Raw genomic sequence first — 22,714 nt, 5'->3', positions numbered from 1 at the left:
TGCAGAAGTCTTTACTCCACCTTCGCAAAAATGCACTGCTGATGCTCCCCACCATGAAACCGCCCACCATACCATGACGGAAACAGAGTGATATCCGTGCTGCACACATGAAAGTTTCTCTCTTGCTTCGTTGGAGGACCGTGTGTACACATGATGGATTTGCCTTTTAAACAACTCTTCCACAGAGATAATTTTTTCATCTGTGAATAGGATGTTGCGACACTGGCTCTCCTCATACGTTGTTAACAAAGCATGGGATTGAACCCGGCAGATCTCCTTTAATTTTTCAGTTAGTAAATGCCGTGTGTATCTTTTATATGCACCAACATGTAAATCATCCTTCAAAATACACGACATACTTCGTGGACAACTTCTTTTCTGTGTACGCACCTAGGATGGCTTTATCTGACGCGATCAACAGTTGCACCCAATTGTTTAAACAGTGTTATTGTCCAAAACACAAATCGTTCATTGATACTGAAAGGTTTCAGCGTAGAAAAAAATTCCTTAGCTCACTTTCCGCAAGGAAATAATGCCAATACAGCAGTATGATTCTCATACAGTCCCCACTCCATCTTTCACTCCCACCTGCAATTGGCACACTGCAAGTCGGTTACTGGCAGAGTTGTGAAGGTGAACTTGTAGACGACGATTGACTGTGTTGCCATGCTTTTTTATTCACAATTACCATACTACAGCGTATTTAGATTTTACTGACAGAACATATGGCAGCACTGTGTACATGAAGGAAACAAGGACAAAACATAAAAGATCAGAAATTACGTCTTACACAAATTTTATAACAGTAAGTCTTTTCATACAGCTAATATTTACGGAGAAATCTGATTCTTGTTTTGGTCCCCTCGATATTGCTACATAACTGAACACCAATAAAATGATAATAGCCTGGTGCGCTCTCTGGATATCCTTGAACTTAAATAGCATGTTTCACAAAATTATGTCACACTGCTTTTTTGGTGATGTCCACACAATCAACCCAACACACAGACCGACAAAAACTGAACTGAACCACTTTCGACTTTCGTATAACCTAATTCAAGACAATAATGAAGTATGAGGAAAAAAATATAGTGTACAGACATAAGTGCAATTTTTAAAAAAATCAGTACCGTCACCTGTAACATGGACAATGTGTGTGGCCATTCAAGAATCAGGTGAATCATTCTGTGATGCCTAATTACATTTACAATTTCTTTTCTTTCAAAATACGTATTTGAGATCATATGTTTTATAGCTGTATACCAGAGAATTACATACTTCTTCAGGACTGTACACCAGTGAATACAACATCAAGACTAATCTGTACTTCACACTCAATAAATTTATAAGGCAGTGAGATCTTCTCTTTACTCAGAAACCTGTGTCATGCTGCCTGATGCAGGCAATGTCACTCAGCACATTCATACTAACTGTGGCATAAGCTGTGTCTAATTGCTCTCAGATTTTGTGAACACATGTTAGAAGCTTGAATATATAATCTGCTATATGTAGAGCAATTTTTTCTATATATAGTAAGAGTGATATTAAAAATAACGTATCATAAAAAGGGATCCAGATGCTCACACTCTACCACTGCCTGCCTGGTGGTATTGATTGTTAAGGCACCATGTCTTAAAAGTTTTGATACTGTGGTTAGCTAGTTTGAATCCCACTGGTGACAAAAATTTTCTACGATCAGCATGCTGGCTGTCAGTATAGGAGAGGTGTGGTAAGCAATCTCTAATCACTAGATTGCACACAAAAACATGAGTTTATTCCAAACCTCTCTGTAGTGTTCGTATGGATCGAGAGCATATGATGCTGTTGATGGTGATTCATCCACTGGATGGGGACATTAAGCCACAGATTGTCTAAGGCCCGGTTTCATCAACACATGTTAGTACTTAACAAGGTGTTAAATCATTTTAACATACCATTTAAGAAAATTTGCGTTTCATCAACAAATGTTAACATTAACAAATGTTAAACAGCGTATTAAAGTTAACATCAGCCATTTCCAATGTTAAATGGCTAACATTAGCATTTAGCAACCTGTTCCAAAATGGCTGCTGTGAATCGCGCTTTCGAGGCGGAATTGCTCTATTTAGATCTTTTACAAAACAATCCTGATCGAAGAAGAGTTCAGCGACGTAATGACTTTGAAAATTTGACGGATCCGAAATTTCTTCATAGATACAGGTTATCGAAAACAGTCGTTGCTAAGGTTGTTGACGAAATTCAAGTGAGGTTAGAATATCCTACGAAGAGAAACATACCTCTTTCTCCAATGTTGCAGGTACTGATAATATTACGAGTTTTTGCTACTGGTTATTTTCACATAATGGTTGGAGACTATGCTGGAATTTCTAAAGCCACTGCTAGTAGAGTTGTTTGTCGAGTGTCTGCAGCAATAGCAACCATGAGAAGGAGGTATATAACATTCCCTTCAGTAGAAGAGCGTCAGCAAATTATCCGCGACTTCTATGAAATAAGCCGTTTTCCTGGTGTTTGTTCTACGTGCAATAGATTGCACACATGTAAGAATCCAATCACCTGGAGGCAACTGGGCCGAAATATATCGTAATCAAAAAGGATATTTCTCTGTTAATGTTAATGTTCAGGTGATTCGTGAGCCTAACCTCCAAATCAGGGATATACTTGCTAGGTGGTCTGGTTCTGCACACGACAATACAATATTTATAACTCCCATATCGGAGCACAGTTTGAAGTGGGACAATTAACGAAGTGATTTTGTTAGGTGACAGCGGATACCCGCTAAAAAAAGTATCTGTTAACCCCATTGAAACCCTAGCGGACTTTACACGCGCCTCGTCCTTTTCTTTTATCGTCAAGCCATCTGTGCGCTTGCACTCAATAACTTATATTTAATAACTAATTCAATTAACAACTCTTTTTCGAAGGAGGAAAAATTAGAACTACGATTCCGTTTCACTTCACGCGCCATATTTTACAGCTGTGCTCAAACAAAAGCGCATCGGAGCGCGCTGTAAAACAGCATGTTCGTACCACTGCCTCCTTGATTCGCACCAGTTCGCAATATTGGGAGAGTTAACAGTCGATTAGTTAACACTTCACAAGAAAAGTTTGATGAAACGCAAGAAACCTAACAAGATGTTAAATTTCTAACTCCGTATTAACTAACTACTTGTTAGTATATATTTAACATGTGTTGATGAAACCGGGCCTAAGAGAGATTTGTGTTAATCTGCCATCTAGTACAGAAAAACGGAATGTAAAAATCGACTAGCAATCAGCCTAGATGGTGTCAAATAAAATGCCTGTACACAGTAACTGATGCCATAGACGATTATTATTATTATTATTATTATTATTATTATTATTATTATATTAGGCCTATTCGAGAAGGATAAATGAAATTAAAATGTTAGACCTAAATCAAAGGACATACTTAACCTTTTTTGCCCCACTCAGTTCGACTATTAGGCCTAGAGAAATGAATTTCATTTTATGGGTCCGTATTGAACTTTGATTAAACCAAACAAAATAATAAGTGACTTATTCTATCTTTTCAATACTAATTAAATAGTGTTTTTTAATTAAATATTTAATGGGACTAGTTTCGACCTATTGAAAGGTCATCTTCAGCCATATCACGTGTAGAACAAAGTACAGTAGAAGTCCACTATAGCGAGTACGGCATATAACGAGAACCCCATTATAACGATAACTTTTGTCCGTCCCTTCGAAATTCCTACATTAAACTGTGTATTATCCTTCGGTTACAGCGAGAACCCTATCGCTTACGCATCCGTTATTACGAGTGATTATGCGCGCTCAATTTTTTCCATTGCCGATATTTATGCACCCTGTCATTATACTGCATGCGATCGATCATCTTCGGTACCGTATTGTTTTCTCACTATGCCCACCAGTGAGCTATCTCGTCGACATTCAAAGTCAATGTCAGAGTCGATTAGTAATACCTGTCGACTACTCTGCTGCGAGGAAAATGAAAGAGGAGAACATGTTTTCGTAATAAATGTGTAAATAACGTGTCTGATAACCGTTGTTAACTCGTTAACGATAAACGCTGAATAAATCGCTTACTTTTAATGCTAAATACCTCAATTAAGTAAGAATGAGATAGGCCTACACCTCAAGATATGGCAGAGTACATCACTGATTACGAGGTTAGTTTATATTTCATCACGTCCGTTAAATTACGTAAAGGCTATTATCATGTAAGTTTATAGCGAGAAGGTTATAATTTCTCTACTTCCTCTTGAAGTATGTTTTCATCATACATATAGTACAGATAAGTTAGGATATGCGATGCTATTTGAATAACAAAACTGAAACGTTTCCCACAAAATGCGATCGATGATCTTCGATATGGTATAGTTTTCGCGCTATGTTCACATATACAAAACTTGTTGACAATAAACGACTACCTCTTTATCATAGGCCTACAATGCTAGCCGTGGCGACCGGTCGTACAGTGCCTATGTGTAACGTCACTGGATATTGGGAAATAGTGAAGAGAGAATGACATTCTAGTATCCTCTACAAAAACGTTTCTCAAATCTGCAGAATGGCATCAAAACATGCAAGCCTTCGAATTCTTAGAAAGGACACGGCTACTCAGTAGCAGATTATAACACGTCTGCTGTACCTGACGCATAGTAAAATTAAGTTTTATAGACAGCAGGAATATTTTCGTGATGGATCGTCGTATTGTAACGATACGTGGAACAGGTATTTCTGGCAAATTTTCAACGGATTCTCGTCGATGTTATGATGCCAATTTTATGTTAATGGCTATTCAACACTTGGAAATGTATAATAATTGTGCAGCCGCAAGAAAATACGGCATAAGTCTAACTAAAGCCAATATTCGGCGTTACAGTGAGGACAAAGATAGCTTAAAAATGCGTACTGCACAAAAAATGCATTCTGTGGCCCCCAACAAGGACACTTTAAAGAAGTCAAAGATGAAATTGCGAGGTATGTGCACAAAAATGCATGGGCGGAATTGTCACGTTGTGGGGCAATAAACTTGTTCGTTGACTTTCAAAGTCCGCGATTAAGACCTATACATCGCTAGCCACTGAAGTTGGCCAAATCTGGCAAGTAAGACGTGCGTGTAGCGGCAGCTAGTTACATCTGACCTTGAGTGAAAGTAGCAGTTTTATAGTAAGCAAGAATATTTTCGTGATGGATCGTCATATTGTAGAGACGCATGGAATGTGTATTGCCGGCAAATTTTCAACGAGTTCCCTTCGATATTATGATGCCAATTTTAAGTTAATGTTTATTAAACCCGCTGAAATAAAGCATAATTGTACAGCCGCAAAAAATTACGGCATATCTAAAGCCAATGTTCGGCGTCTACAGTCTCAAAATGTGTACTGTATAAGAAAGACATTCATATGATTTTACAAAGCAATTTTTAAGCCTGATCATTTTTTGAAGGAAAAAGTGGGGGTCATCTTGGATTCGGAGAAATACGGTAATATATATTTTTTCAGAAGGAAATTAGACACACACTTTCACTTAGTATCGGATTTCGGAAAACAACAAGCAAGTAAGCCGCAGTGTGGATATTATCCGCGAAAACTCAAATTAAAAAAAAAAACTGATTGCCATTTCATACCGTACTAAATTTAATGTGTATGGAGGTTTTCCCGACTTTTACAAAAAATCGGATATAACAACAATCCGCTATAGCGAGTAAATTTTTCGCTGTTGTGAATTCTCGCTATAACGGACTTCTACTGTACATGAAACACAGTTGTTTTAAAGATGGTCTTAAAACCTATAAGTTTGACACTATGAAAAAATGTTTATAGAATTTCCTGAAAACACATATGTTGTAAGAAATTAGTTCACTTAGCAGTAGGAATATACGAGAAGAAAGTCTTAAAATATTCTTCGTAGTATTCAAGAACGTAGATTTCCACATCTCATCAAGACTGAATTGTATCTACATGCGATATGGTTGAAGATGACCTTTAAATAGGTCAAAACTAGCCCCATTAAATGTTTAATTAATAAACACTATTTAATTTGTATTGAAAAGGTGGAATAACTCACTTATTATTTTATTAGGGCTACATGCGTCACACACCAAAATGTCATTATCACGCACATAAAATGTACGTTCTTCAAATGCAAATTTATACATTGAGGATGGCACATTCTGCTTTCCAGTATAACATCAAATCAATGTTCGTGTTTAAATTTAATGACAACTGGCAATTATTGTTATTTATAACTCAACAATAATCACCACCACCACACTCCCAGCACGATAGAGAGTATCAGAATTATACTCTCTGGTTCATGTGTGCTGTAGCAGGTGGAACTGTGCATGCACAGTTTACAATACATCAGCTGACTTTATGATAAACTTTCCAGCCAGGCCATATGTAAAGAATGAAACCAAGTCCGAAAACTTTTTTCTTCCTAATTTAAATCTTCAAAATCAGTCATAGTGAGATGTAAAGAAAAGTGAAAGGCAAAAAAAGCAGACTTTTATCACGTGTGTCGCAGCTGCAATGTTTTCATGCCTCTAGTTGTACCTTGTTAAATATATCGTCGTTGCCGGGACAAAACCTCCTATGTGATAATGTGTTTTGGAGATATACTGACCCGCAGCACATACATTGCGAAGAGCGAGAATGGCTTGACAATATTCACACAATATTGAACCTTAGATGACAGAACCTTACCAGCCAAAGTTCTAAGCTAAAATTATATTTCACATAGGAGGTTTTGTCCCGGCAGCAACGGTATAAAAAATGTGCATCCAGACACACAAATTTTACAACTGTGGTAGCAAAAACCAGAAGCTGTGCCTCTCATCCAAATATTTCTTCATCTCTTAGCATAAAGATTTCCAGTCTTCCTGAAAAAAGACAGAATAAGAAAATTTTGTATCTTATTATTATCCGTTAATTCATAAAATTGGCATCTGCAAACATACAGTTAAGTATTTTATGGCTGATGGATGGCTAAATGCTCATAAAAGTATTCAGTATTCATGGCTTTGTTTTAAGTCCTCCCACTAGACATTAATGTTCAAGCAAGCAGTGAAGGGAATGTTTAACTAAAGAGAAAGTCAATAAATCATGCAAAGAAATTGTTCCACCTAATCGATAGGTGAACCTTTATCTGATCTTGTAATCATTAAGAGGTGAATTTCTCAAGGCAGTATTATTGGACCTTTATGTTTTCTTACAAATGATATGAGTAAAGATCCGCCTGTTGCCATTTCTTGATGGATGCAGTACTTTTGTATCCGTCTCTTGGCACAGGCTAGAGCAAAGTGTAGCTTTCACCGAAGTCCCAGTCTCATCCTTGGCTGTGACAATATGGAAGCTGTTGGGGTATGGGTGGTGCTGAGTAATGACATCTGGAACCTGACCAGTGTGTCTTCAGTGTTATGAAAGGTGTTGCTCATAGGATCAGTCATGCTGCAATAGCATTTTATGGCCGAGTGAGGAAAGCAATGGCAAACGACCTCACTTCTCATCTTGCCTAGTATGCCTCATTTTGGTTTTTGTGGTTTCCTCAAAACTGCATAGCCTTTGGTGGTGCTATATGAGGGTCCAACGAGCCTCTGGGTTGATGACCTAACAGACAGACAGACAGACAGACAGACAGACAGATGAGCAAAGAACTGGAATCTGAGATACGGCTTCTCGCGAATGACGTTATTCTGTATGGAGTAATAAACAAGTTACAAGATTGTGATCGACTGCAAAAAGACCTCAACAATGTTGTGAGATGGACAGCAGGCAGATGATAAACGGGGTTAAAAGTCAGGTTGTGAGTTTCACTAGTACCTAGGTGTTAATATAAAGAAAGATCTTTCTAGGGGTAATCACATAAATAGGATTGTAAATAAATGGTACAGATCTCTGCACATGGTCATGACAGTATTTAGGGGTTGTAGTAAGGATGTAAAGGAGAGGGTCTCTGGTAAGACCCCAAATGGAGTATGTTTCCAGTGTATTGGACACTCACCACGATTAATTGATTCGAGAACCGGAAAAAATCCAAAGAAAAGTAGATTGATTTGTTCAGGGTGATTTCCAACAAAAGAGTAACATTACGATAATATTGCAAAGTTTGAGCTGGGAAGACTTGGGAGAACAGAAACGAGCTGCTCGACTAAGTGGTATGTATTAAACATTTCAAAAAATTAATTTATTGAAAACCACCTGTTCAATACTTTACAGTCTTTGTGACTATGATATAATCATTATATTTTGTTATGGTACATGTTTCACCTGTTTGTAATAAGTGGTATATTCCGAGCTGTCAGTGGAGACATGGTGTGGAATGACATTAGTAGACGAATAATTTTGAGTGGTGTTTTTAAAAGTAGTAAAGAACAAATTGGGGCAAATATTTGTTTATAGGTAAGGAAGTTAGGGATTGAAATAATTTACCAAGGAAGATGTTCAATAAATTTCCACATTCTTTGTGATCATTTAACTCATTGGGCCCGAGCCACGGAACCGTTCCGTGCTTCGTCTCGGTGGACCAAATAGCGGACCACGGAACTGTTCCGTTGTCTCATTTTACTACGTAATTCAACTTTCCCTCAAGAGATGGCAGAGTGGGTTGCATTTGTGATTTATGTAGGGATTCTTTCTTTGCAATGTTATATGCACTTTGCTAATATATATCGATAGTGTGCTTGGTAATATTAGTTTGAAGTGGGCTATCTCTCGACTTTGAGATTCGCTTGTAAACAAGATGGCTGCCAGTATAGAACTGATATTTACCGAAGTAATGATGATTAGGAATGTAATTTTTTCAGTGAAATTAGTAGTAATATTAGTACTAGTGTGAGCAATGCTCCTGAAGAACAAATAGATGTGGAAATCGAAGAGGAAATGCAAAAAGAAGGCCGTGTTACAGCTCAGCAGGCGGACTGAGTACGGACCCGTGATGCTAATAAAATAAAATGTTTTACTGTATTCCTTGTTCCGCAGTTTGTGGTATGAAAGCCTTTTGTTTTCATGTATATTTAAATCTTTAATGGTCTTGTAAGTAAGAAATTTCTCACGATATGAATCGACACTATATTTCCTCCAAAATAATCCCAGCGCCAATGCAGTTTCAATCCAACAAATATGCAGGGCTCAATGGGTTAAGAAAAGGCTCAGAAAACAAACGACAGGAAATCTGCCACCTGGATGACTGCTCTAAATGCAGATCAATGTTGATTGATTGATTTATTTTGCCTTTGGAACATTTGATTTACAAGTAGTACATGTTTCGTTTAGATTGACTAAACATCATCAGCTACACTTTGGTTTAGGTAGAAATTCAAGTACAGAGGGATATTATTCCATGTGAATCTTAAAACAATCTCTAACATATTAAAATAAATTAAAGGTTGAACCTTTGAAAGCATGAGAGGGGTTGAGGGAGGGGAGGAGGAGTGGGGGGAGGTTAAGAACTTGGCTATGTCTATTTTGGTTAACTTATGGCCAATAAACAATTTAAAAAAAAAAGAAATTTAAAATTTGTAATATTGATTTAAGATTCACATGGAATAATATGCCTCTGTACTTTTATGCATTTCTACATAAACAAAAAAAAGTTAGCTGACGATGTTTAGTCATTCTAAACAAAACATGTACTGCTTGTAAACCAAATCTGCCAAAGGCAAAAAAAAAAAAAAAAAAAAAAAAAAAAGTACTGATTACGTGGAACAATTTCTCTGCTTGATTTATTGATTAATTTATCGATACGGACCATGAAGTGGATTGCTTGCAATAAAGAGAAAGTGTCATTTCTTTCCTCTAAATAATAATGATAATGACAATAGCAACGCGCTGAAACTTCTCATTGTCGAGAGCAATAGTACCCATATGCTAACAACAGTGACCATATGGCCAATAATTATGGTATTTTTAGATGAATGTGGAAGAGGACTATAGAACTATTTTTCCACCCACTGAACATCCCTATTTTGATGCCTTCATCATTCACCCGTTCTGTGGAGGCAAGATGTGAACACAGACCTACGAACCACTCATTCATCAAGGCAGACCAAGTACAAGCACTGTTCATCTCTTTCAATTATTTGAATGATGTGTTTGTGTCTCATGAAGTGTCATATTAATGATAAAGGAAAAATTACTTGTTTTTTTTTTTTGGCTCTCTTGTACTCCCTTCGCCTTTGCAAATGGAAGTGATTCGGCGTGATCTGTATGTGCGTCTTTGAGACGAATGATTTGTTTCCTGTCACTAACCCAGGCTGACCTTGGAATATATATTGCCATATTACGTACTAAACTCACTCCATATCTGTAAGAGAAGTTTTCAAGTTATTTCAGCTGATTTCTTGTAGCCATGTAAATAAATTGTGGATTGTCACAGCATTTATAATCTCTTCTAACCACTTTTACGTAAATCAGTTACTATCCTCAGATTCCCCTTCCTTAAGGAACAGCCCATTCTTTATTAAAATTTGTTAATCTAAAATCTCTAGTTTTTTAAGGGAATTGCAGCAAAAGGGTGCAGATTATAATGTCATTAGGCCTAGGCTAAATTTGACAAGAAGAAGAGATAGAATGATTGGACACATCTTAAGACACCCAGGACTTGTTCAGTTGGTTTTTGAAGGAAGTGTAGGTGGTAAGAACGGTAGGGGTAGACCAAGGTATGAATATGACAAGCAGATTAGAGCAGATGTAGGATGCAATAGTTACGTAGAAATGAAAAGGTTAGAACAGGATAGGGTGGCATGGAATGTTGCATCAAACAAGTCTATGGACTGATGACTCAAACAACAACAGGCCTAGGGATGAAAATTCTGACCGAATGAGCACACAAAGCATGCTGATAATCGTGCATTACTAAGGTTAACCAAAAAATCACACTTGCACATTTTGCAAAAAAAGTTTGTTAAGGTCCTAGATATGAAAAGTTTTCTGCACACTGCTTTCGATAATAATGATTTGCTGTAAATAGCTTTTGTTCACACTCACCCGACCCTTCATTGTTTCTATACTTACAGGACGAAATCCTGCTGTTCTTAACTTCACCAAAACAGACAACTGCATTACACTACACATCATCACTCTGCAACAAAAGCAGGCAACGGAAGTAAAAAAACAGTGCAGGCACTATATTATTAAATCAGTGGTGACAGAACAGAAACACAGCATATACGCTGGGAATTTGCATTCAGCAAAAAGTGATACGCTCATGGTCACTCCCTCATAATATTTTTACAAACTATTTTCTAATACCAATATAAATGGTCCGTTATTGGACATTATAAATCTTCCAGCTAACTCATTCCTGGTTCCCAGCGTTTCGTCCCCATGTGCTAGGCTGGGCTCATCAGTTGGTACCTAGCACACCTACCAAGACGCTGGCTAGTGCATACCGTGGAGGCCACTGCGTAGGCTAATTGTAGCCACCGGCAGTGCCAATGCACTATGAGAGACTTTGTCTCAATTATCAAAAGTTGATGCCTGCCTGGCCATCGGATGATATAGATGTTGATTCCCATAGGGAATCTGAAATATTTGTTCCGAATGAGTAAATTTATAATACCAATATAAATGGTCCGTTATTGGACATTATAAATTTTCCAGCTAACTCATTCCTGGTTCCCAGCGTTTCGCCCCTGTGTGCTAGGCTGGGCTCATCAGTTGGTACCTAGCACACCTACCAAGATGCTGGCTAGTGCATACCGTGGAGGCCACTGCGTAGGCTAATTGTAGCCACCGGCAGTGCCAATGCACTATGAGAGACTTTGTCTCATTATCAAAAATTGATGCCTGCTTGGCCATCGGATGATATAGATGTTGATTCCCATAGGGAATCTGAAATATTTGTTCCAAATGTATGCACTAGCCAGCGTCTTGGTAGGTGTGCTAGGTACCAACTGATGAGACCAGCCTAGCACACAGGGGTGAAACGCTGGGAACCAGGAAAGAGTTAGCTGGAAAATTTATAATGTCCAATAACGGACCATTTATATTGGTATTATAAATTTACTCATTCGGAACAAATATTTCAGATTCACTATGGGAATCAACATCTATATCATCCGATGGCCAAGCAGGCATCAATTTTTGATAATGAGACAAAGTCTCTCATAGTGCATTGGCACTGCCGGTGGCTACAATTAGCCTATGCAGTGGCCTCCACGGTATGCACTAGCCAGCGTCTTGGTAGGTGTGCTAGGTACCAACTGATGAGCCCAGCCTAGCACACGGGGTCGAAACACTGGGAACCAGGAATGACTTAGCTGGAAAATTTAAAATGTCCAATAACGGACCATTTATATTGGTATTATAAATTTACTCATTCGAAACAAATATTTCAGATTCCCTATGGGAATCAACATCTATATCATCCGATGGCCAAGCAGGCATTAATTTTTGATAATGAGACAAAGTCTCTCATAGTGCATTGGCACTGCCGGTGGCTACAATTAGCTTACGCAGTGGCCTCCACAGTATGCACTAGCCAGCATCTTGGTAGGTGTGCTAGGTACCAACTGATGAGACCAGCCTAGCACACGGGGGCGAAACGCTGGGAACCAGGAATGAGTTAGCTGGAAAATTTATAATGCCCAATAACGGACCATTTATATTGGTATTATAAATTTACTCATTCGGAACAAATATTTCACATTCTCTATGGGAATCAACATCTATATCAACTATTTTCTAACCGTCCAATGTACGAAACCTGTTCTTTTCATATTTGTGGAAAAAACGGAGAAGTTATGAAGAGCATATCATCATCATCATCATCATCATCATCATCATCATCATGTAACCCTTCCAGCTTGCTAGGTAGGGTGGTGTTGAACAAGTTCTCGCCAGCATTGTCTGTCCATGTAGGTCTGTCCCTTCATGATTGTTCTCCAGTCCCCTCCTCTACTCTCGACGTCTATCTTCAGTTAGTCCAGCCACTGTTTGCTTGGTCATCCAACAGGCCTCCTTCCCACTGTCTGTTCCAAATATGCATGTGGTGTTAGAGTGCCAGGCATTCTCTTTACAAGCACAATCCATTTAAGCCTTGCAGACCTAAGTCTTTCTTCCAGGGAGTGCTCTACACCCAAAGATGACCTGATATCCACATTTCTCACATAATCGTGCCACGTTTCTGCATGGCATTCCTAAGAAATTTCATTTCACAGGCCTGCAGTTTATTAAGGTCTTTAGTTTGCAATATACAGGTTTCTATGCCATATGTGAGTATGGGAATAACATACGTTTTATACAAGGACATCTTGGTTTGTAAAAATACCTTCTTGTGCCAAATCAAGGGATATTACATATTCATACAAATCCGTAATAATCAGCACTGCTTTCATATTGCTCCGGTATATGTATGAAAATCAGAGAAATTAGGGAAAATCCACTGTAGTCTTTGAACTGAGAGGCCATTCTGACAAATCTTGATGTGGGAAGTATAGGATAACAAGAACATAAGATAAATACAGGAAAAGGAGATAGTAGAAAGGTAAAGGTCATAAAAGAAACAGAGTAGGAACAGAGGACAAACATGGAAGAAGAATGAATTCCCAGTGAGTCAATAAATATATATAACAGAAAGAAACATTCAGTGTCAAATCAACCCATATTCTTATCTCTCTAAAAATTCAAGGTGTTTGGGAGATAAGTCCAAATATTTTTTTTCTGCTGGCTATTGGTAGAGCCCTGAAAACATGAAAATGAAAATCCACAGCCTGTTTCCAGTCATTTCACCGGGTCATGAATGGAATAAATGAAGGAAGCCCCCTTCTAGCAGTAAGGATAGGATTGTGCTGGCTGCCCCAAAGGCTGTTGCACACCTCTTGGGCAATGATTAATGAATGACAGATGAAATGAAATGATATCGGAGTGTGTCGCTGGAATGAATGTTGACAGGAAAAACTGGAGTACCTGGAGAAAAACCTGTCCTGCCTCCATTTGCCCAGCACAAATCTTAAATGGAATGACCACGATTTGAACCACAGAACCCAACATGCGAGGCCAGCACGCTGCCGCCTGAGCCACGGAGGCCTTCAGTATTACAAAAATAAAAAATTATGAAAATTTGATGTTTGTAGTTCAGGTAGTATTTGATGACAAATGACATCGGGCTTTGCTGACATACATTACAACATTTTCCTGTGTGAAAATATTTGCTTCTTATTAGAATGTATTTCATACAACTTGTACGTTCACACTACCTGAAACTGCAATGCAGTGATGTATTCAGAATGATTCTTGCATATTACGCAAGCAGAATACGGCCTGAAGCTACAGTGAAGTGATGTGTACAGCTCTAGCGCAGTGATGTACTTAAAATTGCTTCTCACCAAGCAGGTGAATGTGCGGTTTGGGTCTATCAGTTTGAATTCGGGAGACAGTGGGTTTGAACCCCACTCTCGGCAGCCCTGAAGATGGTTTTCCACGGTTTACCATTTTCACATCAGGCAAATGCTGGGGCTATACCTTAATTAAGGCCACGGTCACTTCCTTCCCAATCATTGCCGTAAGACCTGTCTGTGTCAGCACAAAATTTAAATTTAAAAAACAAAAGCTTCTTACATGTTACACATGCAGAATATATCCTTACGTCACAGTGAAGTCATCTGTACAACTGCAGTGCAGTGATGTACTTAGAATTGTCTCCTGCACATTACACATGCATATGCCCTGAAGCAGCAGTGCAGTGATGTACTTAGAACTGTCTCCTGCACATTACACATGCATATGCCCTGAAGCAGCAGTGCAGTGATATACTTAGAACTGTCTCCTACACATTACACATTTATACTCCCTGAAGCAGCAGTGCAGTGATGTGTACAGCTCCAGTGCCGTGATGTACTTAGAATTGCTTACTTACACATTATGCATGCATACCGCCAAAAGCGTGGTAGGGGCGGGTAGTATAAGCCAAAGTGCAAACGAAGCTAATACCGTATTTCTCCGAATTCAAGACGACCTCTACTTTTTCCTTCAAAAAAATTAAATCAGGCTTAAAAAGTGCTTATCAAATCATATGAATGCCTTTTTTGTACAGTACGCACACTTAGACTACATTAGTCTTCACGCCAAACCGAACATTGGCTTTAGTTATGCTGTATTTTTTTGCACCTGCACAGTTATTCTTTATTTCCACAGGTTTAATAACCATTAACTTAAAATTGGTGCTGTACTGGGAGGTGCACCTCTACGCCGCACGTTTAAATCTTGCGCCAATTGGAACTCCTCTACTGGAGAAACACTGAACTTAAAACTGGACCTACTTAAACCTTTCCTCTGAAGATGTCGCTGTGTGAATTTCGACTTGTTTTGTTTATTATAAGTTAAGAACTTCATTTTCCCGTATTGAACTGAGATTCACAATTAGAATTAAAGAAGGTTTAACCTATTCAATACAAAGTGTGTTGTGCAAGGTGTTCACAACATGTTATTTATTATTACTAGTACCGGTTTCGATGCTTAATGGCGTCATCATCAGCTAGAAATCACAAAGTGGGCAGGGTACATATCATAAAATTGTATAAATGATACATGCATTGCAATGATTAATGATGATTAATGATTAATCATTTGTACTTTGTACAATTTTATGATAAGTACCCTGCCCACTTTGTGATTTCTAGCTGATGATGACGCTATTAAGCATCGAAACCGGTACTAGTAATAATAAATAACATGTTGTGAACACCTTGTACAACACACTTTGTATTGAATAGGTTGAACCTTCTTTAATTCTAATTGTTTTGTTTACTATTTATCAAGAAGTTTGGACATTCTCTCATAGATGTCACTGCCAAAAAAAAAAAATTATGATCATGCACCCTGGTGCGAAGTGAAGGAACTTTATTTGAAGAAATTTTGTATTCATAAGTTTGTTCTTTACTAAATTTCGTTCATTCATTTGTGGGTTGGCGAAATTTATCTTTCTTTCCGCCAGTTTCGAATTTAGCCAATCCAGAATTTCTGTAATTAATTTTTTAAGCCAATCACAGGTTTCTTCTTCGATTTGGTGTGTAACTTTAAGCGACCCAATAAAATTAAGCGGGTGTGGCTGTTTTATTCATGAAAGGTCTCGAACTTTCCCCGAGGGTATAAAAACTGCTGATTTTCACATCTCCTGGCCACTCGATCAACATCTAACCTAGTCTGTGGACGTGTAGCAGGAGGCGGGAGGTGCCTCTTTCATCGGGCAGCTGATCTTCAGTAAGGTAATGGCCATTTAACATCCTTATTTCTTGTTAGCTCAGCAGTTTAACCCGCGGGAAAGGTCCGAAACCTTTACCATGTAACCTATCTTTATTAACATGTAATTTTCTGCCGGCTTATGTAAAAACTTAAGTAAATCTGTAACTGTAATTCGGGGATAGAGAGTGATTTACCCTCTCGAGCTCCCCTTCATTTTGGTTTTGAGGTGACTATGTTTTGGTAACTGATTCTCTTCCATAATGTTTTAAATTTCTTTCTTATACGGGTCACCTCCATAGTTTAGGAATAGCCCCTGTTTCATCGGCCTAGTGCCTTTTAGGTTTTAAGAAGTTACATGTAGGAGTGCAAATTCACGCCTCCATTCCTTTTGTATTTCGGGCCATTTACTTAATCTGTTCTTTTCTGCTAAGGCCCAGTAGGTTGGGTACAAGATACCCCCGTTTCATTTTGTAAGTTGTGCCTTGATGGCAATTAAGGGTAAAGTCTGGTATTGCCTTTAATAGGCTTGAAAAATTGAGAGCGGGTCAACTCTTTTATGCGTTATAAAGGTGCCTCTAGGAGGCTTGACATTTGTTAATTACGGAGCTGGTGCTCCTGGTGCTAGGGGATTTCTGCCCCTTTGTACATTTATGCTCTTGTGTAAATTTTGTTCTGGAAACTCAAAAGTTGTAAAATTCGCGTCTCTACAATACGACGATCCATCATCACTGTAGTCGATTTTCCTCTCCAACAAGCTAGGTGTGGTTGTTATGAGCCTTTTCCAGTTCGTCCTGTCCATCCACAACTGATGTTCTACCTTTTGCTGCCAATTTACATCACGTTTGGCTACATCTTTGAAAATTTGTTTTTCCCAACTATCATGAGGCCTCCCTCTGGGCCTCTTGCCAACAACATTCCTTTCATAGTATATTCTTGGGGTCCTAATTGAAGCCATCCTTCTCATATGTCTATACCATCGTAATCTGCTTCATTCTAAGGTTTCCAACGGATTCCTGTCCAATCCAAGTTGATGCCGAATACTTTCATTCCTTATTTTGTCTCTCCTTGTTTTTTGGAGGCATGACTGAAGGAACTTCATTTCAGTGGCCTGTAGGCGACTTTGTGCAGACCTAGTCAACGTTGTTGCGTTCAGTCCATATGAACAATTGGTATAAGATATGTTTTGTACAGCGTGAGCTTGCAAGCTTGGAGAAATGAGTCATCCCAAAGTAATGGACGAACGGATTGGCAGAATTTTGATGCAGCTTGTATTCTATTGCCTATTTCTTGGTTTATGGTATTGTCAGAAGAAACGAAGCTCCCTAAGCATTTGAAGTTATTGATAATGTCTACTTCTTCATTTTACACTCGCAGGTGAACTGCTTCAGGATTTAGACTCATCACTAAACCAACGGTTTTAGTTCGGCTGATGATCATTCCCATTCTTTCAAATTCTTCTTTCCAAAGATCTAGTTTAGCTTGAACTTCTGCTTCTGTTTCACCCCATAGCATAACATCATCAGTAAATACAAATACGAAGATCCATCAGGAAAATATTCCAGCTGTCTATAAAACCGTTACTTTTACTCATTGTCAGGTACAACTGGCTGCTGTTACACACAAATCTCGCTTGCCAGGTTCAGCCGATTTCAACGGCTAGCGATGTATAGGCCTAATATAGGCGCAGACGTTGAAGGTCAATGTACGAGTTTATTGTGCCGTGGTATAGCCATTCCACCCTTGCATTTTTCGTGCACTTTTCTTGTACGGTACATAGTTTATAAGCTAGCTTTGTCTTCACGTTAACGCCGAATATTGGCTTTAGTTACGCCTATGTCATATTTTCTTGTGGCTGCACAATTATTCTTCATTACAGTGTGTTTAATAACCATTAACTTAAAATTACCATCACAATATCGACGAGAACCCGTTGAAAATTTGCCGGCAATACCTGTTCCACAAACCTTTACAATATAACGATCCAACAGGAAAGTATTCCTGCTGTCTACAAAACTTAATTTTACTAAGCCATATTACAGCAGATGCGTTATAACTGTGCCACTGAGTAGCCGAGGCCTTTCTAAGAATTTGAAGGCTCGCATGTTTTGATGCCATTCTGCAGATTTGAGAAACATTTTTGTAGAGGCTAATAGAATGTCATTCTTTCTTCACTATTTCCTCAGATCCAGTGATATTACGTAGAGGCACTGTACGACCGGTTGCTGCGGCTAGCGATGTATAATAAAGAGGCGGATCTTGATTATCAATGAGTTTTGTATGGAGGGGGGGGTGAAAAGAAGCACCTTGGTAACTGCCAGTGGTGTTCATTACTGTTATGTTGTGAATGCAAGACGACTCTTGATGTTTCACAGGAGATTCTTAGAAAAAAAGAAAAAAAATGCTGTCTTGGATTTGGAGAAACACGGTACTTATAATTGTCTCTTGCACATTATGCATGCATACGTCCTGAAGCCCCAGTGAAGTGATGTACTTAGAATTGCTTCTTCCACATTATGCATGCATACTTCAAAAAGCATGGTAGGGGCAGGTAGTATAAGCCAAAGGGCAAACGAAGCTACTACCTACCTCAAAAGCATCGCACACTCTACTTCAGGCCCCTCTCTCAGACAACCATTCACTAAATTTTAAAAATATTATATTTTATGATGCAGACATTTATCCTACCTTCTGTAAGGTACCAAACACCCTGCATTATTTGATTTAACACTTGTTTGTTCCTTTCTATAACTTCTTGAAAATCAGTCTTATTACCATGCAATACTCTGATTTGGAACAAGCTTCTCCCAGAAAAGACAGAATTTCCCAGTAGAGAGACCACCAAAATTTCACTTCAGAAAGATACATGAAAATCACTTACCTTTGATTGGAAAACACATTCAATCACTTTCCAACTCACGGACAACTCTGGCACCTGTATGATTTAAGTAGCCATGGTGGGCGATGTCTCGAGTCAGTACATTGAGACTGATGCGAACCCATCCTTGTGATCGGACACGAGTGACTGGAACAAAACATAACATGTCCTTGATCACAATCTGAGAGGGTGAGTCTCTTCTCTAGGAAAAAAAAAAAAAAAAAAAAAAAACCAACCCATATAGGCTAACAAAGCCAAGATGTATAGTCAAATTCACTAGCATTTTTGGCAACAACTCTATGTTGTTAAGACAGAAAATGCACATGTAGGCCAACATCTGATGATGCTAGAGCAACTGTCAGTCCTCAGTATCTCTCACAATATACACAATTTAAGTGCAAGGGTACAAGACCTTTTGTACTGCATCCTGCGGGCAGACTCTTGAAGAGTGCACTTCATTTAACAGGGTCTACACTAGGCTGGACGAGAAACATTACAGCCTCATATGATATAAATTTCTTGGTGATCTGTATTGACAGTTCTTATACTTAACAGGGTGAAATGGGTCCACCTATTCAATACAAAGGCAAATGATAAACATCACAATATTTTCATAATAGTCGGTTATATTCGTCGGCTTTAACTCGTTTCCGAGTAATTAACTTCTTCCAATAAATTCACTTCTGTCTCTAGATGTACTTTCTATGGTTGAACAGACCAATTCTAGCATGGAACAAGTGTCCACACAGATTGCACAATATTGTTGGAAGAGGGCGTGGTTGTGCTGTACGGAGTTTTCATGCTTCCCTCCTGGCCTCTTCACATCTGCGTCATTCCCCTTCAAACAGATTGACAGCAGCAGGGATGGTCCGGCGCCAAAGTGTACCGTCTTGAGAAAACGTGTCCCAGGTTTGTGGACTGAGACCTCTCATCTTCAAAGTGTGCTTAAGTTGGTCTTTGGAGTGCCTCATGGGGGCTCCATGAGGTATGGTGCCAGGACAAAATTCACCATACAGAATTTGGCGTGGAAATCTGGTATCACTCAACCAACAGACATGGCCAATCCATCTAACTGATGACCAATGATGGACGATTCTATGCTCTTGGCATGCGCTTTCTCAAGAAGAGCAATGTTGGTGATGTTGGTGATGTGGTCTTCCCTAAGAAGGGATCAAAGTTTTTGTTGGTGGAAATGCTCAAGCAAGTCACAACTCAGTCAGTTAGTTATATTATCATTACAACATTAACATTACAGTACTAGATTCAACCAACTTGGGCCATAATCAGCTACACATACTTTGAAAATTGGCACAATTAAACATTGAACTACAAAAAAACATCTAAAACGAAGGAGAACACATTAAAATAAGTCTGAAGTAAAAACTTGAAAATGACACCAATGTTCATCCGTCGCATAGTATTGTGCGGCAGAAATATGTTGGATAACAAGTTACTGCCTCCGTGGTTCAGGCGGCAGCGTGCCGGCCTCTCACCACTGGGTTCCATGGTTCAAATCCCGGTCACACAATGTGAGATTTGTGCTGGACAAAGTGGAGATGGAACAGGTTTTTCTCTGGGTACTCCAGTTTTCCCTGCCATCTGTCATTCCACCAACACTCTTCAATATACTTTTATTTCATCTGTCAGTCATTAATCATTGCCCCAGAGGAGTGTGAGAGGCTTCGGCAGCTGGCACAATTCCTATCCTTGCCGCTAGATGGGGGCTTCATTTTTTTTTTTTTTTTTTTTTTTTTTGCTACGGGCTTTACGTCGCACCGACACAGATAGGTCTTATGGCGAATGGGGGCTTCATTCATTCCATTTCTGACCCAGTCGAATGACTGGAAACAAGCTGTGGATTTTCATTTCCATTTCAACAAGATACCATATTGTAAAGTACAGTCTTAATCTTGCTTAGCCTTGTGGTGAAAGATACATTTGGCAAACTCTTGAAACTTAATTGAGGGGGACATGTATACATTGTTACTGTAAGAAGATGTTACATCTGTTGATATGGATCGGATGTGTCCAAAATAAACTCCCCCCTTCAACGCTGGCAAAAGACTCAATTGAAAAAACATTGCTTATGAGCATTTACTAGGAATCACAAGCAGAGCGGCTAGTTTCAATTTCGTCTCGTGGATACCAGTCAGGAATTTGATGTTCTTTGGTAATGTTTTCATTTAAATATAACGTACGGAGGTAGTTTATGGCCATCAGCAGTAATGGCCAGCATCACGGTAGAGCTAACTTTTCGTTGCTGTAATTTTTTTAATTAGAATACTTGCTACTCCCTTCTTAGTGAATTTTTTTGGCACAAAGACATTTTCTGCTGCATAAACTAAGTATCCCACTCGCGACTTGCCTTGAATTAGTTTCCCAGAATATCATGGGATCGCACAATTTCCCACCGGGCAAGTTGACTGTGCGGTTATAGGTGCGCGACTGTGAGCTTGCATCCGGGAGATAGTGGGTTTGAATCCCACCATCGGCAGCCCCGAAGATGGTTTTCCGTGGTTTCCCATTTTCACACTAGGCTAATGCTGGGGCTATACCTTAATTAAGGCCACGGCTGCTCAACTCCTAACCCTTTCCTACCCCATCGTCGCCATAAGATCTATCTGTGTCGGTACGACGTAAAGCTACTAGCACAATTTCCCGTGCTTTTAGTTGTATAACATTTTGTGAGAAACATTGCAGTTGCTGTTCCACATCTCCCTCACCCATTGCAGTAATGCTTCCTTAACACCAAGAACTTGCCCTGTTTTGGGCCAGGAAAAGCAACTTGCTGCTTTCTTCAATTTCTCCCTTGTTTGTCGTGAACAAAACACTCATGATCTGCTGCTCTGTTATAATTTTCTTCCGCGATTTCTACCAGGTTTCGCTTAAATGAAGTCGTGTAACTGTAAACTTTCCCAGTCTACACTAACCCCATGGCACTACAGCCTGAAGGGCCTTGGCCTGCCATGCGACTGCTGTTCAGCCCAAAGGCCTACAGATTGCCGATGATAATGCTTGTTGTTTAAAGGGACCTAACATGTAGGTCATCGGCTCCTAATGGTACGAAATGTAATGACAAATTAAAAGTGTAAAATCCTCCCCTGACCAGAATTCAAAATGTGAGGATGAAGAATGAATGGATGGATATGAATTTAAAACAATCGTGGATCCAACCTGCAATGCCTCACAGTCACAGAATCTGACGTAAAACAATAGTATTACTGACCAAGGGACTGCTTCTATAGCGCAATACTGAATCGATGATGCTTGTAGTCTAAAGGGGTCCAAAATCCAAGTCATCAGCCCCTCATAATGGTACTTATCGCTAGAAAAGTAGAACCATGGTACTAATCAAAAGAAGCGTAGACTCACGGTATAAAGGAGAAGAATAAAACTTTGATTTCCACCTAGTCAATACCTTAAAAGCAATTATAAAATTAGGGTCTCATCCTTATTTTATTGCTAAATTATTAAAAAAATAGGACATGTTTCGTTCAATTTTTGAACATCTTCAGCTATACACATTTTTAACAAGGTTAAAACCAGTAACATTATTCTAATAACTTCCACTTATTGTTTACTGCTAACAGACTTAATCATAATAACTATTAAAATTCTTTTGAATATAAAATATTATATATTACATCGT

At 38.9% G+C, this 22,714-nt stretch overlaps 1 protein-coding gene across 1 annotated transcript in view; it reads right to left on the bottom strand.

Annotated features, from left to right (window-relative positions):
- B9d1 (B9 domain-containing protein 1) overlaps positions 1–22,714 on the bottom strand; it is a 52,716-nt gene that overhangs the window by 6,088 nt on the left and 23,914 nt on the right. The window contains exon 5 of the mRNA XM_067146643.2: positions 19,069–19,212. Coding sequence (XP_067002744.1) covers positions 19,088–19,212 — 125 coding nt within the window. The 3' untranslated portion in view covers positions 19,069–19,087. The remainder of the gene's footprint in view (positions 1–19,068; positions 19,213–22,714) is intronic.

This window comes from Anabrus simplex, chromosome 4, assembly GCF_040414725.1.
Source record: "Anabrus simplex isolate iqAnaSimp1 chromosome 4, ASM4041472v1, whole genome shotgun sequence".
Lineage (NCBI taxonomy): Eukaryota > Metazoa > Arthropoda > Insecta > Orthoptera > Tettigoniidae > Anabrus > Anabrus simplex.
The sequence above is the reverse complement of the archived record's forward strand: the minus strand, read 5'-3'. Positions and strand labels throughout refer to the sequence as shown.